This window comes from Xyrauchen texanus, chromosome 14 (assembly GCF_025860055.1).
Source record: "Xyrauchen texanus isolate HMW12.3.18 chromosome 14, RBS_HiC_50CHRs, whole genome shotgun sequence".
Lineage (NCBI taxonomy): Eukaryota > Metazoa > Chordata > Actinopteri > Cypriniformes > Catostomidae > Xyrauchen > Xyrauchen texanus.
The window spans coordinates 2745622-2767032 of record NC_068289.1 but is presented as its reverse complement, the minus strand read 5'-3'; the positions used below and the strand labels follow the sequence as shown (position 1 = coordinate 2767032).

General features: G+C 40.7%; 1 protein-coding gene across 1 annotated transcript in view; it reads right to left on the bottom strand.

The window, feature by feature from the left end:
• Positions 1 to 2272: 2272 nt before the first annotated feature.
• LOC127655232 (5-hydroxytryptamine receptor 2A-like) overlaps positions 2273 to 21411 on the bottom strand; it is a 37139-nt gene continuing 18000 nt past the window's right edge. Inside the window, exons 2-3 of the mRNA XM_052142911.1 lie at positions 16935 to 17135; positions 2273 to 4703 (exon numbers count right to left, since the gene is read on the bottom strand). Coding sequence (XP_051998871.1) covers positions 3898 to 4703; positions 16935 to 17135 — 1007 coding nt within the window. The 3' untranslated portion in view covers positions 2273 to 3897. The remainder of the gene's footprint in view (positions 4704 to 16934; positions 17136 to 21411) is intronic.

Here is a 21411-nt window from a genome sequence, read left to right as displayed (position 1 = left end):
TGGGACATCAGCAGGATCAAATCGCTGCATAGAACCAGACTTGGGAGACGATGGCTTTTCAGCTTGCCGAGCTCACCTCCTTTGTTCAGCAGCTCCGCCCATTTCCTGATGCTGGCCCATCTCAGGAAGCTTCCTTACCTGCTCCGGTGGTTCCTCTGGCTCCTGAACGCTTTGAAGCACGCATTCCCCATCCAGCCCTCTATTCAGGTGAGGCTGAATCCTGCAGCGCATGCCTTTCGCAATGTTGCCTGTTCTTCAAGTTACAGCCCTCCACTTTTGCTTTGGATACAATGAAGGTGGCCTGTGTTATTACGGTCCTCACCAGAAGGGCTGGCGAATGGTGCTGTCCGTCATCCCTCAGTTCACAAATTTGGTCACCTTCATCTCTGGGAATCATACAGAGCAGTTGTCCTTCTAACTTCATCGGCACCGCTAGTGTTGTGACATCCTTGGTTGGTAATGCACAACCCCCACATAGATTGGTCAACCAACACTGTTCTTGCTTGAAGTCCTTATTGTTTGTCGCTCTGTATTAACTCTGCTGTTTCCCCTGTCCCGTCTTATGTTTCATTGCAGGATGAACCAGTAGACTTATCTGGAGTACCGTTGACATACCATGACTTGAGGGCGGTGTTCAGCTGGTCCCACGCCTTGACCTTTTCTCCCCATCGCCCATACGACTGTGTGATTGAACTGTTTCTTGGCACTTCGCCACCTTGGGGATGGCTGTATTTGCTCTCAGCTCCTGAGAGGGAGACCATGAACAGGTATATAAATGATTATTTGGCAGCTGGTCTCATTCGCCCTTCCTCTTTCCCGGCAGTGGCAGGGTGGCATGCATGATCGGCATTTCCATGGGAACACTGATTAGCGTGCCGAGCAACATCTCGTTGCCCATCTCGTTCTCAGGATCTTTGCTAGATTGTTGTTTGACATTGAGTACTAACCTCACTCTCTCTGCCTAGCTGGTCTTGTCTCGTGTATCTGTTGGTTGCCCATGTATCGGGTGTGTGGTTACCTTCCAGTATTGCTGTGTGTCAGCTGGTCTTCCATGGAGGATACCTCTTTTCTGCCTCAGTGTCGAGAGTTAAGTTCGCTCATCTCTGCTGAGCGTTGTTCTGCATCTAGCTAAGCTGCAACGGAGGATTCTATGAATCTGTCCCTGACTTCCACAACACACACACTCATCCTACGAACACACACTTTACGGATTGCCCCTTGCGCGACAACGATGCGCACGCCATTAGAGGACGCTGTTGGTAGTTTCTACATTCCTCAACCCTGTGACTACTCATTATTACTGGTATACAATCATTTGAACTATTCCTCTGCTCTTGGGTCTGTTTGTCTCACTATCGTTCATTACAGAGTGTTGGCAAATCACCCAGTGGCTTTTTCTGATTCTGATTTAAACTGATTGTCTCACAGTGTACACAGTGATACATATTCATGATTTATTCAAGTGACTCAGCGGAGAACTGTACAGCTTCTAAGGAGTTTATAGCAGTTATGTTGTGAGTTCTTTGGGCCATTAGGCTACAGTAGGTCCTGCTTCGGCTGCATCAAATCCAAGTGCTGGCTTAGTCTGTATGACCATTTGTTTTTTGACTTACATGAGGGCAATGCTCATTAGGCATTGATTTGTCATTGCCATTTGGCTTGTAGTACGCTACCAACACGACACACATTGTGATAGGTAACAACTTAGTAGTTATTACAACTGACCAGTAGTTAGTTGGTCATTCTTCATTACATATAAAATATTCAGTAATTATTTAATATCTAATAGTGAACGACCCCAGTCATCAATTTGCCATTAACTCCGAACGTATTAAATACTCTTCCATATTAGTTAGCAGTAATATCTGAAGAGTTAAGGCTGCACTCTTAATTTGTCCTGCATTAGTTCCTGCATAGATATGTATTAACTCTGGAACATTATTATTAAGTGTTACCACTACATTCACCACAGTGACAGGATGGTCATGTGGTTAAAATGGTTTTAAATAATTTCTGCAACATTCGTTTAAAATGTGCAACTTCTGCACTCTTTTATTGAGTCAACTTGAGTTATACACAAGAGGGATTGTGTGATGTTTCCTAATGTAACTTCAATGCTTTGGCCTCCCATAATGGACACAAATTATGACCATTCTGGTGAAGCGGTGGGACTAAAAAAATTAACTCAACATGATAAATACAGAGGCATAAAAGCAACAAAAACAACACTGTTATGAACTATTGAGTTCTGAAGTGAACTGTCTGGCTACAGCTCTTGTGGTCAGACTGCTACAATATATTTCTGGAATGAGGGCAGATAAACATTGCACATATAAATATACATATACCATGAATAATTATTCACTCAGAAATATGAAACAGAGATGACTCATTGCAAAACAAGTGTATGACTGTCATCAACACAACAACTACACTGCTGTAGACAGATCAGAGGTTTTCAAAAAGTGCTGGTATCTGAACCCAACACTCTCTTGTGTGGATCGAGAATGTTTCTGAGATTGCTCTTAGTGTTGCCATAAAACCCTGAATTTGGAGATGTATTTTCAGAACCACTAACGTCCCAGAGTTCTTAAAAGGATGTTTTCAAAGAACTACATCTGACAACTTGACTGTTGGAGTTTAGTACTGGCACTATGTGAGCAACACGAATCTGAGTGCTACTCTACAATGTACCTTTTCTAAATTATATTTAATCGGTCCAAACAACAAGGTGCAAGATGGATAGACAGTTGTTTGATGCAATTTCGTACCGTTTTTTAAGCCATTTTTATGATGCATGCTCTTAGAATAATAGTTCAACCAAACACGACAATTCTGTCATTATTCATTCACTCACTTTTAAACCTGTATAACTTTCTTTCTTCCATGCAACACAAAAGGTGCATTTTTTAAAAGCCAGGGTTTATTTTCCATGTAATGAAAGTGAGTGCACCGGACTGTCAATCACGACAGAAAAAACCCCATTAAAAGAATTTGATATGACACATACTCTATATTCTAAAGCTCCTGAAACCATATGATCATTTTATGTGATGAACAGAATCAAATTTACATTGTTATTCACTCTCAAGTCTAATCAAATAATTGATAACAGCTATGTTGGTAACACCAAACCTCATTGGTTCACATCATGTCTCATGACCAAACATCATGATGTCATGTCGCAAGAACCAATAAGATGTTATGTGCAATTTCTCCTTATACGGGTTTGGATCGACATGTAGGGTAAGTAAATTATGACAAGGTCCCAAGAAATATGAAAAGAAATTTAGGTAGGGTTTGCATTTTATCTTTTGAAGTGCTGAACTATTTTTAAAGACACCACATGAACTGCTTTTGTCATTCAGAATAACATATTTCTCTGGGTTTAATTCATTCAAGAGGATAAACCAGTAGCACACAAGTAAAGATTCATGAATGAGGCTACAGCATCCCATTTCTTTGACGAGATACAAAGCTCACATCACAAGTTTTACTCCATTTTATCAACACTTGTTTTCAAAAACCTGACATTGTAAACAAAACACCACTGAGCTCCCATACATTTAACTCTACCTTCTGAAATATAAAATGCTACATAAAAAACTAAAAGTCTAAACATCAAACATTTATATACAATATTGTTTATATACCCAAATAGTTTCATTCCAATGATTTATCTTGCATTTGAATTCAAAGGGTTCTGCTCAGACGAAGGTCTTTTGATGAACCTGTGATAAACTCGTAGATGCCATTTGGATACTGTTTTAATAGGTCCTGCTGCACCATCGCTAATCTGCGCTGCTTTCTTTAGAGGTAATAAGGAGATTATGCAAAACATGAACCCAAGTCCAATCTGAGGTTACATTTGCAATTTTGTGAGTTTGAAGAGTGAATTCACAAGCAGCTAACGCTCTCATTTTTGCTGCTTTTGGACAGATGGTGTTTTTTTTTAGAAAGGGGCAAAGAGAAATTCCCATTGCCTATTGATCCACCGAATGGCAGGTGTGTGGACTGATAAGCCAGTGGTGGAATGGTGTTGACCAGAATAAACTGTAACGGTTTCCTCTCCTCGTGAAACTGGCATCGGATGTATCTGGCAAAAGCAGAGCGGTAAGTCTTGTTGAAGAGTGTGTAGACTAATGGGTTAACGGCAGAAGAAAGATAGCCAACCCACACAAACACATTCAACAGTCGATTTATCACATCAGCGTCACACGCCTCAGGCTCACAAACCACCGCCAAAACGTTAGTGATAAAAAACGGACACCACATGACCACAAACAGGAAGAAGACCACGCCCAGAACTTTGGAGGCTTTTTGCTCGTTGCTGATGGACTGCGCGGTGTGACGTCCAAAAGGCGGGGTTACAACTCCTGACTCAGCCCCTGTCTCGCGGCTCAATGAGCGACGAAAGAAAGGTTTTTTCTCTGAAGGATAGAACGCAGGGCCGGGAAGAATGTTTAGGGTGAACCCAGAGCTCCATTTGGGTCTGGGCACCAGCTGGTCCAGACAGAGTGTAGCTTCACTCTGCAGAGCACTGATAGTCAGGAAGTAGGTCACCACCATGATGGTCAATGGCACAAAGAAGGCCACAAAGGAGCCAATCAACACAAAGGAATTGTCAGTCAATAGGCAGCTGCCATCTTTAAATACTTTGGTGTGATCTTGCAGACCCAGCACTGGAATTGGCGTGGAAATTCCTACAGAAAGAAAGAAGGTACATACACAATGTATGGTTTAGTAAGTCTGCAAACAATTTACACTTAATCTCAACATGTATAACAAATTAAAAAAGATATTCATATATTTTGACATTAGTTCATGCGTAATGAAATAACAAGAACTATTGTAGGAATGAACAATTGTTGTTTCAAAATTAACATTAACCCAGATTCATAAATGCTGTAAAAATACTACATATTGGTTGTTTATTATGACTAATGCATTTACTACTGTAAACAAATAGAGCCTCATTGTAAAGTGTTACCCTAAACACAACTTCCCTGATATATCCTTAGTACTACTACTACTAATAATAATAAACCAGCCTAAAATGGTTTGCTGGTCTTAGCTGGTTCAAGATGGTCTAGATGATCTCCCAGTCTACCCAAGCTGGTCTTCAGCTGTTCAGCCTGACATGCTGATATGCTGACATGCTGACAATCTAAGCTAAGCATCTAACCCAATAAGCTAAGCATTTTTTTTTACAGCAGGGATGTGCACATATGTAACTTGTAAGCTGCCTATAACATATGCATCTGTGCTATTTATGTCCTTTTTGCCCCAAATACCTCTGATCTTTGAGAAAAGGCCAATGGGAATTGGCAAGTGGAATTTGCATGCCACTCTCCCGGACATACGGGTATAAAAGGAGCTGGCTCACAACCACTCATTCAGGTTTTGTGCTGAGGAGCGGCAATTTCAGCGGGTAGTTCAGTGTTGTGGCAGGTGGGACACAATGTCTCATTCCCTCCATCAGGGAACGGAGATTACAACAGTAACCAAGACGTCCCCTTCTGTCACTCACTCGACGTTGTGTCGATGAAGTGACACTAGGGGTCCCTATACAAAACGCCACGAATAACTAATCTGTGTTACGTGGACTGGCGATGCGAGACGGGCAGACTTCTGAGTGCCTCGTAGCCAGCGCACCCGGCCGTCACGTAACCACCCCAATGCTCTTACAGGTGTCAAACGATCCCCTGAACCTCGGAGAACCTTGTCTTTTTTCTCCCCATAAGGCTGTGGGCCTTATAGGGTCCGACGTCGTGGGGTGTCCCTCTGAAGGGGAGGAGACCACAGAGACCACACCCCACCTGGAGAGTGGAAATATGTCACATGGTCTTACCGAAACTTGTCGGAAGCACATCATGTGGAAGGGTCCCATGGTAGGTAATGGTAACTTGGTAACTTCCTGGATTGCCCATCTCAGAGGAGCTTCAAAACTTTTCAAAACCAGCCGTGACATGGGTGGCATCTGTTTCCTGCGGGTGGCTCCACGCCGGGGCTGGCCATCTCGGAGGGGCTGTGGCAGAGCTGGGTTTGTCTCCGCAGGGGAACGCCCTTGGCGACGAGCAGATGGGGTGCGAGACCTTGAGCCACGCCGGGGCAGGATATGTTGAATGACCTCTGTCTGCTTCCTCACCAAAAGGGTAAAGTCTCAGACGTGTCGCCGAATAGGCCAACCTGGGAAATGGGGGCGTCAAGGAATCGAACCTTGTCAGCCTCCCCTGAATCGACCAGGTTGAGCCAAAGGTGCTGCTCCTGGACCACCAGGGTGGATATCTCACACCCGAGAGAACATGCCGTGACCTTAGTCGCCTGGAGGGCACAGCTCCTGCATCAATCCCGGGTCAGGACTACCCCCGTGCAGTTCTTTGAGTGCCTTGGCTTGGTGCACCTGCAGGAGAGCCATGGCATGCAGGGTGGAGGCGGCCTGTCCAGTAGCACCATAGGCTTTAGCCGCCAGCGACGACATAAGCCTATAGGCCCAGTACATGAGCTTCGGGTGACTCTATCAGGTGGGGGCGCTCTGCGGGCACAAGTGCACTGCGACCACCTGATCCATCTGGGGAATTGCCGAGTACCCCTGGCCACACCGTCGAGGGTAGTGAGAGCGGAGGAGCCCGCAAACCGGGTCCGGGCAGTAAAAGGTGCCAGCCACGATTACGTGAGCGTCTCATGCACCTCTGGGAAAAAAGGAATGGGGCGGAGCGCTGCCATGAGACTCCCAGAAAGACTCTATTGATATTCCCTGATATTATTATGAAAACTTAATATATATGAATAAAGGAAGGAATAAAACGTCTCAAGACTCCATTCATAAAATTGGGAGCTCTCCTATAATCTACCTTGTCTCTTCCCATGTAATAGCGACCCCCTCCCCACCCCCAAAAAAGACGGAAGTGGTCTGGTCCTTCAGCCAGTACAGTGCAAACTGAGTACAGGTCAGAACCATTACTTAGTCCATTAATGTACAGAAATGAAGCCGAAATTGGACGTTCAAAGGAAACAAGAGTCTAGAACTAGTGAGCGGTAGAAGACAATTTGAGTCACTGTGTCCTGACCTTTTTTTGACTCAGATGGCCTGTGTTAGGCACAGATTCATTCAAGGGTAGCATGAAACGTGTCTCTTTAAGAACAGTGTGTCACGTACCATTGAACAAGCGGCATCGGGTCACAGGCAATGATGGACCTGAGTAACAGGGGCCCTCACTGGAGGGTGGCCCACAGAAAGGCTTCATTGATATTCCATTATATTATAAAGTAACTTTCTATTGGTTGGAAAAAAACATCCAAATTGTGCCGTTGTGATTTAATGTGCTGAGTAACGTCATTTTCCCCACCGTGTCTGATATTAAAATCAGTGCGACACACATTGCAAAAGACGTGGGTATTGTCGATATGGCTTCGAGACATGAAATTAAATTCTTCCGTCCAGCTGTTGTTTAATTTATATGTTACAAGAGCAACACCTGAGTCTTCTCCTCCCATCTACAGTACCAGTGATGCTTGATTCTACTTCCCGTGTCTACCACCTGCGCAGATATCAACAGCACAACTGGGTTGTAGGTTGTCAGGTTGAGGTCACAAATGGGATGAAATTTGTATGATGTGTCGATTGTGTGAGTTGGATCTGGCAACTGGACAACCTTGGAATAATATATTGATGTGATTATACATATAACGAGGTTTGGGCCATACAAACTACAGGAGTTTCCCGGGAGAAATAACAAAACGGGAGGGTGGCGGGAGATGGGTGTGATGAGTGTTGACAGGTATGCATTAAGCTACCAAATGTAAAATGATGTAAACTATGTAAATAATTTTAAATGAAACAATTTATGCATGTAAATAATAAACATGTATCAAATATATATGCAAAATACTAAATGCAGTTTCAAGACATTTATTGGTAGAATATCATGAATTTGACCATTTTTCAAAAGCTGAAATGCAACCAATATGATGAAAAACTGACTCAATATAATTTGTAAAAGTAATATTGTTGGGTTAGAAGGTCCCTTCATAATTAACAGCATGTGCTGAGAAATCATTTATTTTATATTTAAGTTAAATGGAAATTGTAACCAAAATATACCTAGAATCTGGAAACTGTAACAACCCCTCGGCCGGCCCTAATTTTAACTTAATTTTGGACCCTGTGTAAATATCGGTTAGCAAGTTGAGACTTTCTAAAACTACCTGAGAGCAGAAAATGAAAATGTGTGTGTGTGTGTGTGTGTGTGTGTGTGTGTGTGTGTGTGTGTGTGTGTGTGTGAGCGTGTATTTATCACTTTGTGGGGACCATATAGGATAGTATCCCCATAAGGATAGTAAAACCCGAAATGTTTGACCTTGTGGGGACATTTTGTCGGCCCCCATGAGGAAAACAGCTTATAAATCATACTAAATTATGTTTTTTGAAAATGTAAAAATGCAGAAAGTTTTCTGTGAGGGTTAGGCTTAGGGGTAGGGTTAGGTTTAGGGGATAGAATATAAAGTTTGTACAGTATAAAAACCATTATGTCTATGGAAAGTCCCCATAAAACATGGAAACACTACATCTGTGTGTGTGTGTGTGTGTGTGTGTGTGTGTGAGCGTGTATTTATCACTTTGTGGGGACCAAATGTCCCCATAAGGATAGTAAAACCCGAAATGTTTGACCTTGTGGGGACATTTTGTCGGTCCCCATGAGGAAAACAGCTTATAAATCATACTAAATGATGTTTTTTGAAAATGTAAAAATGCAGAAAGTTTTCTGTGAGGGTTAGGTTTAGGGGTAGGGTTAGGTTTAGGGGATAGAATATAAAGTTTGTACAGTATAAAAACCATTATGTCTATGGAAAGTCCCCATAAAACATGGAAACACAACATGTGTGTGTGTGTGTGTGTGTGTGTGTGTGTGTGTGTGTGTGTGTGTGTGTGTGTGTGTGTGTGTGTGTGTGTGTGTGTGTGTGTGTGTGTGTGTGTGTGGTCGTGGTCTGATGGCTTGGGGGAAGAAGCTGTTACACAGTCTGGCCATGAGGGCCTGAATGCTTTGGTACCTCTTGCCAGAGGGCAGGAGCGTGAAGAGTTTGTACATACATTTATACCAATATGAAATACACCAATAGCGGTGTAAAACTTAAATAAATATATCATTTGTAAAATAAATGTATTTCTAGCTTCCATTGTGTTGCGCGGATGGAAGCATGTTTAGCACTTATAACATGGCGAACATTCAAGGATGTTATTTCATTTTTGTGTACTTTGTAATTACTGTATGGGGAAAAATAAATGTACCTACGTTGAATACTTCATTGTAATCAACTCAAGTAAAAGTAGCAACAGATGTCAAGGTTTTCAATGAAGAAAGGCTTAAATTCCATGTTATGTCTCACCAAGGCTTATCGTCTGTCTTCAGAAGACTTGTACTATGACGCACAAGCCGCACTTGGTCCTTCTTTAAGCATTAAAACATCTCTTTTTGTCTTCCGCTAGTAAGAAAGACATATGGGTTTGGAACAACATGGGGGTGAGTAAATATGACAGATGTTTTGGATGAACTCTCAATTTAATCCGGAACTATTTGCAACTATTAGCATTTAGTTCAGAGGAAGTGTCTGTGCTGTATATGATATACGTCTCATTTCCGTCATTATCTTGCAAATGGAAAGCTGGTATCGCTCAAGGACAAACTTTCAGGGAAACTGCCATGGTGATAAGACGTCTCCATGGCAACAGTAAATCTCTGCAAATCATGTCTGATCTCTAGGGTTTGTTGGGGGGCAACCAGTGCTAGTAGGGTGGTGGGGGTGGGGGGTAATATGATGGACCCTGCACCTCTGGACGCCTCCCCTGGCATTGGCTATACATTTAATGTTAACTGGAGGCCTTGCCTGACTATGATAGAAATCACAGAGTGTGAACAATTGGGTGTAGCTGAGTGTCAAAATTTGAGAGGAAGATGAGGAGATTAAAAAATTAAACAGTGAGTTTAAAAGGGGGTTAGTTCATCTACTCACTCACATTTAGGGACAGGACTTGTGCTCTAAGGGCTGCGTCTTCAGTGGATTTATTAACACTCTGGTGCACTCTGTTGAGGTTCCTCAATACACTGAAAATGTAAAACATGTTGTTTATGTGTAACGAGTGATAGTGAGACAAACAGAACCAAACGCAGAGGAACAGTTCAAAGGATTTATTTACAATAAATGTGTGCAGTCACTGTGGATGCCGAGGACCCCGACACGGGCTGCAGCAGCGGTGAGAGATGAGCGACACATGGGCAAGCGGGCAAACAACAGATACACGAGACAGGATCAACTAGGCAGAGAGATTGAGGTTAGTTACTTCACACCAAACAACAAACTACTGAGATACTGAGAACACGAAAGGCTTAAGAAGGTAGTGAATTAGAGGAGAACAGGTGTATATATATATATATATATATATGGTGTAATGCATTGCTAAGTAATTAAATACTGTAATTAAATTACTTTTTCATTGAAAAACTCTTAATTTTTCATTAATTTAATTACAGTTACTTCTGATGTAATCATGTTAAATACTGTATAGACTACAGAACAATTCTATTTAAAACAACAGTGAATTTAAAATCGAAATGTAACTTCTAATGTTAAAATATATGATTTCTAATTTAACGCCGCCCCCTTAAATTCTTTGACCAGTTCATGAATAATTTATTTGATTTTATATGATTTATTTGAAAGAATTAAAAGAACAGTTTCATGTCTATCCTTGTGTTTTTCATCTGGTCGAGGTTGAAAATGGTTTTAAAAAGTAATTAGTAATAAGTAATGCAATTACTTATCAGAAAGAGTAATTATTAATGTAGAAGACGTAATTAGATTTTTTTACAGTAACTTAAACAATACAATGTATATATATATAAACTACCATTCAATAGTTTGGGGTCACTTGCCTAAAATGTTTCTCATGATCTTAAAAACCTTTGTTGTGCCAACAAATTAATTTATTTAATTACAAAACTAAAACTGGACCAAATAATAAAGAAAAGCAGCCAATAAGTGCCCAGCATAGATGGGAACTCCTTTAATAATGTTTAAAAAGCATCTCAGGGTGATATAATATAATCTAGGCAAAATATGGCCACTTTAAAGATGCTAAAATATAACATAGTTTTGATTTATTCACAACATAATTCCCATATTTCCATTTCTATTCTATTCTATCGTAGTTGTGATGACTTTACTATTATTCTAAAATGCGAAATAAATACATAAATAAAGAATGATTAAGTGACCCTAAACATTTGAACGGTAGTGTATATAAATATATATATATACAGTATATACAGTATATTGCTCCAACATTTTATTTTGACTTATTATCACCCTGATTCTTACCCTTGGACATTAGCTAAGTTTAAAGGAGACTTTAAGAGGTTTTAGAGGTTTATAAAATCAAGAGGTTTGTGAATGCTCCACAAATGGCAGTTTTAGTCATTTTCATGCATTACTTGACCATAGTTGGTCTGTTTGGATTATTACAGGTACTTTAATGCAGGGTACAATTAATCAAATGTCATGAATTTCCCTTTAAACAGAGATAACTCATTTTATGTTATTTTCTATTTCAACGACAGCAATCATTCTGAAGCCATTTTTTGTTCTAAAAACCAGGTTTCAAAAGCATCTGACTCATGCCTCAAAGAGCACTAAACTCTCAAACATTAAATGAGTAGATCTTCTTTGATCCCCGAACGATACATAATTACGAACTATAAGTCTTCTTCAATCTAACGGAATTGCCTAATAGCTCTTTGAACACTGTGAGGCTTGCAAAAGTTGAAGAAGTTGCAAGGATTCACTAAATGTTAGAATCCTTTGAGTGTAGCAGTTTACAACAGTTTAATTCAAGCAGATATTGACCTTGATGTTATTGCTTTATATTCAATGTGTTTTATCCGTTTTGTTTTTTGCATTATTATGACGTACTCTAAATGGCATTGTGGCATTTACTTATTACATTTTGGTCTTGCTTGGAGTTCAAAGGACAGGCTTGACATGAGGTCATTTTGAAGAATCCAGAAAAAAAAAATGAATTTACCATCATGCAATGATCCATACCTGGGAAATTAATGAAAAATCAGCTTTCTATTATGCTATTTGTTATCTTTCTTCTAACCCATTCCTTTTCAATTATTTCTTCCTTGTGGTGCACTATTGACATAATCAGCTGGATACTGATGAAGCTCCCGTCACTACTGCAATTGTTTTTGTTGCCTCTCCCAGCTCCAATCTAAGATATATATATATATTAGGGCTGTCAATCGATTAAAAATTTAAATCAAATTAATGACATGGTGTCCCGATTAATTAATGATGATTAATCGCATATACAAATATTTGCTGAGAAAGCCCCTCATATAACAATAATTCAATGATTATATAATGATTATAAATATTTATATCAATATATAATTATACATAGTTATCTTTAAATATAAAACAAATGTATGTATATATATATATATCAGAAGAGTTCATCATTAATAAGACAAAAAGTGTCTTTATAATACAATGTATTGATTATTACCATATTATTGATCATAAGTCAATCATTGACACACAGTTCACAGTAATCCATTACACAAGTGAATTTATCAATCAGAGATTTATTATGAGGGCTTGTTTAAGGACCGTCAATGTACACCTGCGTCAGACATGCTTGTGTAGCGTCTCGGGTGTGTTGCGTCATAAACATACAATGTTTAGTTCAAATATAGTTTAATACTCAATCTTTAAACACATCTTGAGATCTCTTAGTTCAGATTTGCGCTCCATCAAGTGTTTTGAACGCAAGAACGTAACGCATGTTTGTGTTGTGTGTTGTTTTGTTCACTGTATAAACTGTGTGTTGCTCACACAGCTGAAGTTTCACTTACTGCCCTCTGGAGTAAACAGGTGGTACTACAAGCATTTCTCAGGAACCTTCCATATTATGGTGGGATTTTACACATGATTTTTTGTCAAATTAATCGCACTGAATTAATGCGTTAAATCGACAGCCCTAATTATATATAATATTAAATACTGCTGCAATTTTACGTCTCAGTTACATTTACCAACTTGTGCCCAGTAAGCTCTCTTTCTTTTTGCTACACATGTACAGTATTTGCTCTGGCACCTTTCCTTTGGTGATTGACAAAAAGCAAAGGAGTTTATCAGCCATTGATTCGTTAGTCCCAAAAGCATTTCAAATTTAACCAGCACATATACATACAGTAAATGCATAAAGACTTATTTTGCATACTATATGTCTTGGTTTTAATAGTGTCTCTACGAGACACTCAAACAATACAGAACCAATAAGAAACACCTTCAGGGCATCCACTTATGATTTATTATGAAACAGTCAGTAATAAATATGTTCTCATGAATATGCAGTAGAGTCCTGACTCAACGGACAAAATGCCTTCGTGTTTATAAATGAAATTAGGTCAAGATTGTTTTAGAATAATTCACATCTTCACATCGCACCACAGCAGGGTTCATCAACCTTTTTCAGGCCAAGGACCCCTTGGTGGGTAGAGAGATAGAGCAGAAACCCTCTGTTGCACAGTGTATAAAATTGCATATGTATGGTATCATATTAATGTATGTATAGTACAGACTTTATGACCTTTACATTGCAAAGCCATAAAATAATCCTTCAGTGATTTATAGCAGGAGTTTGCAACCTTCTTGACATGAAGTTCTCCTTGTTAATCACTGTGCCATACCCCCTCCAAAAAAGGAGAATAAAACAGCTTTTATAAGGCCACTGATATGACTATAGTCTTCATCTCATGTGTTAGAGGTCGATTTTATACATATATGTTTTAAAATGACTAAGGAGCAAAACTTTGTAATAAGTGCGCATTGATTGTTGATTTGAGAGTCGCCATCTTGTGTGCATGGACCATTTAGCCTATGCTAGTTTTAGGAGAAACAAGTGCACACAGAACATTACAGTGAGACACAGAATATAAAACAAGGTAAGAGTATAAATAGACACAAATAATAGGACATATAACATAGAATGGCATATGAACATGTACAAGTGGTAATGTATGTGCAAAATGTGTGTACAGTTATTGAAATATGAGTGCATTGACATATGTACGGAGTGGTGGTGGTGTAGTGGGCTATAGCACATATCTGTTAATCAGAAGGTTGCTGGTTCGATCCCCACAGCCACCACCATTGTGTCCTTGAACAAGGCACTTAACTCCAGGTTGCTCCGGGGGGATTGTCCATGTAATAAGTGCACTGTAAGTCGCTTTGGATAAAAGCGTCTGCCAAATGCATAAATGTAAATGTAAATATGTGCATGAGATAATTATTTACATTATTGCACTATGGGGTAGTCCTGAAGGCAGTTTAATTGTTCATGTGGAAAATGCCCTGAGGGTAAAACTGTTCTTGTGCCTGGATGTCATGGCACTCAGTGCTCTGTAGCTCTGGCCAGAGGGCAACAGATCAGAGAGGGAGTGGGGAGGGTGTGTGGGGTCCAGAGTGATTCTACCTGCACATATCCTGACTCTGGAGACATACAAGTCTTGGAGGTTGGACAAGGGGGTACCAGTAATCCTCTCAGCAGTCCTGACTATCCATTGTAGTTTAATTCTGTCTGATTTGTTGGCTGAACCAAACCAGACAGTTATAGGTGTACACAGGACAGACTCAATGACGGCCAAGTACAACTGTGTCAGCAGCTCCTGTGGCAGGATGAACTTCCTCAGCTGGTGAAAGAAGAGCAACCTCTGCTGAGCCTTCTTCACAATGGAGTCTATGTGGGTGTCCCATTTCAGTTCCTGAGAGATGGCAGAGCCCAGGAACCTGAATGACTCCACTGCTGCCACAGTGTTGGATGGTGAGTGCGGGGGGATTTCTCCTGAAGTCCACTATCATCTCCACTGTTTTGAGAGTATTCAGCTCAAGGTTGATTTGACCGCACTAGACAGCAGCTGTTCAACCTCCCATGAGGCTGATGACCGTGGTGTCATCTGCAAACTTCAGGAGTTTGACAGAGGGGTCCTTTGCAGTGCAGTGGAGAGAGAACACATCCCTGAGGAGCACCAGTGCTAACCGTGAGGGTCCCCAGTCTCACTAGCTGCAAAGCTGAAAGCTGATGATCCATCAATAGATTGGGGTGGACACATAGAGCTGGGTCAGTTTGGTTGCGAGAAGATCATACATGATGTTATTGAAGGCTGAACTGAAGTCCACAAATAGGATCCGTGCACAAGTCCCAGGTCTGTCGAGATGTTGCAGGTTATAATGCAGTCCCATGTTGACAGCATCATACCCAGACCTGATTCTCTGAAACTGAAGTGGGTCTAGCAGGGGTCCAGTGATGTCCTTCTGGTAGGCCAAAACGTGTCTCAAACGACTTCATGACCACAGACGTAAGAGCCAACACACATCCTCCTCTAAGTGCAGGTTGAGTTGCAGGAGGTGTAAGTGGGTGTGTGGAGTGAAAATCAGACTGGGGGATGGGTGCGAAACTGGGCTTTTCAAACCTGCAGTAAAACACATTCAGGTCATCAGCCATTTGTTGATTCTCTACAAAGTGAGGGGGTGGTGTCTTGTACTTGGTGGCATCCTTCAGGCCTCTCCAAACAGCTTTTTTCAGCTTTTCAGAGTAGCTTCTTTTAGCCACTCTAATCTCCTTAGTGTGTTTCTGGCCTGGTTGTACAAGATTTTATCCCTACTTCTCTAAGCATCCTCTTTGGCATGACAAAGCTGTATGAGTTTTGCTGAAAACCATGGTTTATGGTTATTAAATGATTAAAATGTCCTTGTAGGATGAACATATCCTCACAGAAACTGATATATGATCCAGGTCTGAGTCTGCAGCTTCAAAAACACTCCAGCGCTGCTTCATTGGTGCCTCTCTTTACAGTCCTTACTACAGGTTTAGCTGATTTTAGTTTCTGCTTGTAGGTTGGGAGAAGATTAACCAGACAGTGATCAGAGACTCCTAAAGCTGCACATGGGACAGAGCGATATGCATCCTTTATAGTGGTGAAGAAGTGGTCCAGTATATTTCTGTCTCTGGTGGGGCATGCAATGTGTTGTTTGTATTGGGACAGTTCACATGTGAGGTTAGCTTTGTTAAAATCCCCAAGAATAATAAGTGACTCCGGGTGTTGTTGCTCCGTGTCTGTGATGTGATCATCCAGCTGTTGCTGCGCTGCATTCATGCATGCTTGTGGTGGGATGTGAACACTCACCAGAATGGTTAGGATTAGGGTTAAGGTAAAACACCCCCATCTCAGAGGTACCTTTTTATTGACACCAAGTATGTCATTTTGTTCTGAAAGCAAAAAGCAACTGAACAATACAAGAAACTGTTGACTGTAATCCACTCAACCACATAACGAGACCAATGCAAAGCATAAACGTCTTCTTGCGCCTATTCTTGCGTGATTATTTGTGGACCCTCTGCGGAGACACGGACCCCTAGCTCTCAGTTTTGTGGAGTAACTAAATAAAAGTATGCTGCTAAATACTAACTACATTGTTCAGTAGCATGACAGTAGTTCTGTTTTCAAAATAGTGTTGTTTTCTGCTAACAAGCGACTTTTCCCTTAGAGTTCTGGCAAACTAGCCGAAAACTTGCAGGAAATTTAGCCACTCGTTATTTTCACATGCAAATGAGCTTGTGATTCGCATATTTTTTTTATTTATAGTTTATCGACTTCCTCTAATGTTTAGCTTCATAATTCGTTATAGTTACTTCACTACATTACTATTTTTTGTGTCTGTGTGGCTAACTACTTTTTCAAAGTAGCTACATTTAGCTTAAAGTTTAGCTACTTTTAGTAGCTTGTAGCTTGGCAAGCTACAGTTTCAAAGTACACATAGCTTCTCCAACACTGAGTGTCATGGCCACATGTTGATGGCTTCAAGTTTACCTGCAGAGATGGTCCAGACCGCAGTGATCTTGGCCCAAGCACGGGAACGGGAGTTTGAGCGATTGTGACGGATGGGGTTGCGGATTGCCACATATCGGTCCAGGGAGATAGCACACAGGTGCATGATGGAGGCAGTAGAAAAGAGAACATCCAGGTAGATCCACATGGGACATAGTGCAGTAGGTAGAGGCCACAAGTAACCTGAAGAGGAGAAACACACACACACACACACACCAAGGTTATTATCGATTGAAAACGAAAACTAAATGTAAAAAAAACATTTGCGGAAACTGAAATAAAAATAAAAATCAACATAATTGGAAAAACTGAAACGAAATGACATTTTCATGGCTCTGAAAAAACTAAGCTAAAATTAAAAAACTTAAAAAAATATATAAATTTGGTCAGATAGGTTTTTAAATATTTTAACCTGCTATCACCTTAACATGAAGATGGCACTAGGCAGCGATAGCACCAGCAGACGGACGATGGTATCGATTGCAGGGAAGGGAAGATATTTTATTGCATTGCATGATGACTTGACAATACTTTCATTCGAGTTTTGCAGAAATCATCATCACCAAATGAAAATGCATATTCAGCAAGCTGAAAGAAGCCAATCTATTTCTTTGCACAACACACGAAAACATAATTGATATGTTTGATGTCACTGTAAATGCTCACTAAATGTCCACAGTATTAAAGAAGAGATTGCAGGTCATATTCATACAACTGTATTTTTTACAATAGTACAAGCTTAAATGTGTAATTGTATTTTAACTTTTAAGTTCCAGTGTTGCAAATGTTGTGTCAAAATATATAGCTTACAAAACATTTCAAGCACTGACAAGTCATATCATTATTGCACATGCAATATGACATCTTATGGATAGAATACGTTATATGGAATTTGTACATTTTACATATATCTATCAAACCATCTGGTTTGAATCGTATAAAATTAAATATAATAAAATAAAATCATATTTTGCATACTAAAATATGTTATATTGAATTAAGCTACATATTTTAATGCAATGTATGTATCTATGTATATACAGCAGGGGTGCCCACACTTTTTTGTGTGATGATCTACTTTTAAATGACCAACTCAATAAGATCTACCAACTAAAAACACACAGTTTCATTTAAAATAAGAAAATGCTTGTTGGGACTACTGCATGTATCCCTACATGGAATTCATCTTCTAATTAAAAAAAAAATATATAATAATGTTCAATGTTGATATCATTCCGTTTTAAATCTTTAAACCCAAAACACCTACAGCAGAATAGATTACAATAGCCAGGGCATTTACCTTATTCTGATGACGAGTAAATATTGACCAGGCGAGGTTTTGTTTATTCAGTTGCCATGACGACTAGGTTTGCGCATACGCGCCTTCCAAGGACTTCTGAGAACAGCGCGCGAAATGACAGTTTTGCCTAATCCGGGCAGTAGCGTTGCAATTTCGCGCTCTATGCAAACCTAGTTGTCATGGCAACTGAATAAACAAAACCTTGCCTGGTCAATATTTACTGGTCAAGTGCAAGTCAGACAGAAACAAAAAGAAGGAAAGACATTATATTTATTTTTATTCAAATTTAACTAAAGTACATTTACATTTTGTGCGATCTACCAGCATTGCCTTTGCGATCGACTGGTAGATCGCGATCGACCTATTGGGCACCTCTGATATACAGTATATATGCATGTATCACAAACACCCCAGGTGTCCCAGTTTGAGAAATCTGGTCACCCTATAGAAAATGCACTAGCCATGTCTGGGACATTATAGGAATGTCTGTTCGTTGTGTTGCCAATGCATTATGTTAAAACAAAGAGAACAGAAACAATGTAATTCTGATTAGATGAGTGTTCTCTTACGAGAGGTTCTCTCGTATTGCGTAAGCTAGCTTACGCTACGGGAAAGATTCATCTTTTCTGAGATATTGAAGCCAAAAAATTATCCTTAATTTTGTATCATTTGTCAACGCAGTGCAGCAACTGCAGACCTTGAGCGGGCTAGCTAGCGAGCTCATTGGTTGCTCTGCGGCAACTGCTGCAGCCTATAGATCGAACTTGGGCTGAACTCGCGATCCAATGAGAGGCGTCCGCGAGCTTACTGCATCAAAGCCCGCCAAAATGGGCGTGGCTAGAGTGCATATAAGCGTAGTTCGTAGGCTGGAACCCTGATTTTTCATCTCTTCAGCGAAGCTCTTCGCATCTCTGAACTGGAAGCCGCGTCGCCGTTCGAGGGGCATCTAGCAAGCTTGGACAGCGCTCGAAGAAGCCGGCCGTCTCCGCCACCTTAAGATAAGGGCTGTTCCATCACGGCTTCGGACAGCGAGGAGTGGTCAGGCTCCCACGCCTCCTCCTCGGCCCAGGAATCCAGCAGGACCCGCGCCGGAGTCGAAGGGGAACTAACACGCCTCCTCACACAGGCCGTCGACCGCCTCGGGCTCGAGTGGTCACCGCCCCCTGAGCAGGCTCCCAACAGACTCGACGGCTGCTTTCTTCAGAGCCGTCGCCAGCGCAACACCAGCGGCCCGGGCCGCTCCCTTCCTGCCGGAACTCCACACTCAAGGGCTACTCCTCCATCCCCCTGGTCGAGGATTCGGTAGCAGCACACCTTTGCCCGCCCTCCGCGAGATGGCGGTCTAAGCCAGTGCTTCCCGTAGCGTAAGCTAGCTTACGCAATACTCGTTCCCTCATCTAGAGAGAACCGAGGTTACACTAGGTAACCGATTCGATTTATTTGACATTTCATTTCATTTGGCATTGGTATAGAGGTTTGTATGATGTTCAGTTTTCAGAGTTGCGACCAGGCTTACCTTCTCATGTCAAATGCACTAAAGAGGACTTTGTGGTTAAATTTCAATCTGTTTATAGGTAATATCTACTTTTACCAGTACCCCCGAATATGTTACCTCTTCAGATATAACATTTAAAACCATTTCTGTTTGTACTGACATTATGTGACTAATACTGTACATATCTGTAAGACAAAATCATTAACTGTGTCTTGGACTCTTACCCTGGACACAACAGAATTTAAGTATTGAAAATCACTGGATAATTGTGCTCTCGGTGAAATTAGAAAATGCCCTTTCTCAGCACAGGTAAATACATAATCACCAGTGACAAGTGTTTCGATTATACCTACTCACCCCTTTGTGTTTTGGAGAATTTAGTCCTTGTACCATCATTTGATAGTAGGTTTGTGTGTTTTGGGACCCCAGTAAGAATAATGTTACCAGAACACATGTAAAGCCTGATGGCCCGACAAAGGCCCCAGCATTTAAAGCTATAGTTCACCCAAAAATGTACATTCTGACATCATACACACACCCTCATAGACTCATTCACTTTGATTGCATCTCTTGCCATCTCCATTAATGGGGCAGTGGTGGCTCAGTGGTTGAGGCTCAGGGTTACCAGAAGGTCAGGGGTTCAAGCCCCAGCACCACCAAGATGCCACAGTTTGGCCCTTGAGCAAGGCACTTAACTCCAGGTTGCTCCGGGGGGATTGTCCCTGTAATAAGTCACTTAAGTGTCAGTAAGTCGCTTTGGATAAAAGTGTCTGCCAAATATGTAAATTTGTGTTTCATAGATATATAAGTTAAACATAATTATTACAGAGTAAATTATGACAGAATCTTTAGGGTCAACTATCTTAAGCAAAGGCCAATACCTGGATAAATACATGAAGAATAACCTTTTGAGTTTGGGAATATATGATGTGCAGATAAAGGGTTGAGACACTAAAAGATACATTCAAGAACATGTGTGTCATACAGGAAGTTTTAACTACCAGAAGACAAATATCTATGCAAACTATAATGGTGCTGGATATGCTGCCTTCAACAGGGGACGGTGTGAAGTTGCACATACAGGATATACTAGATGCAGGCATGGATGTTGAAGAAGTGGCGAAGAAGTTTAACATAAAGGTATTTAGATAGACCATTGGAATTTTGGTTTAGTGGCATAAATTTGGTCCCATAGGAGGAGGTTTGCAATACATAATGAATTTGCTGTGTATAATTACACTTATAATCATGTTGATTTTTGTCCTGTTCAAATGAATCATGTGCTGTTAAAAGGGGCATAAGAGGAGCTAAAGAGTCCGTAGGATTAGTAGAAACAGACTATATACGGCAGTATAAGGGGTGAGCCCAAACTTCAATTGCTGATTAAATTAATTGAAGAACAAAAAATACATGATATATGCTGCTATACATCCATCCATCCAAACTAAAGCCATTGGTGGAGAATTTGCTCTGTTTTGAGAGAGGTCATGTATTCAATTCTCTGTGGGCAGACAGGCAGAAAACGACCATTTTCTACAGACTCATCACAGAAATGGAAAGTTCACTCTTAACAATGCTGTCGTTTTGTACAAAACACAAACACATACACAGAGAACTGGGGAAATATTGAATGAGTAACACATTTACAGCCTTTTGCAATTATT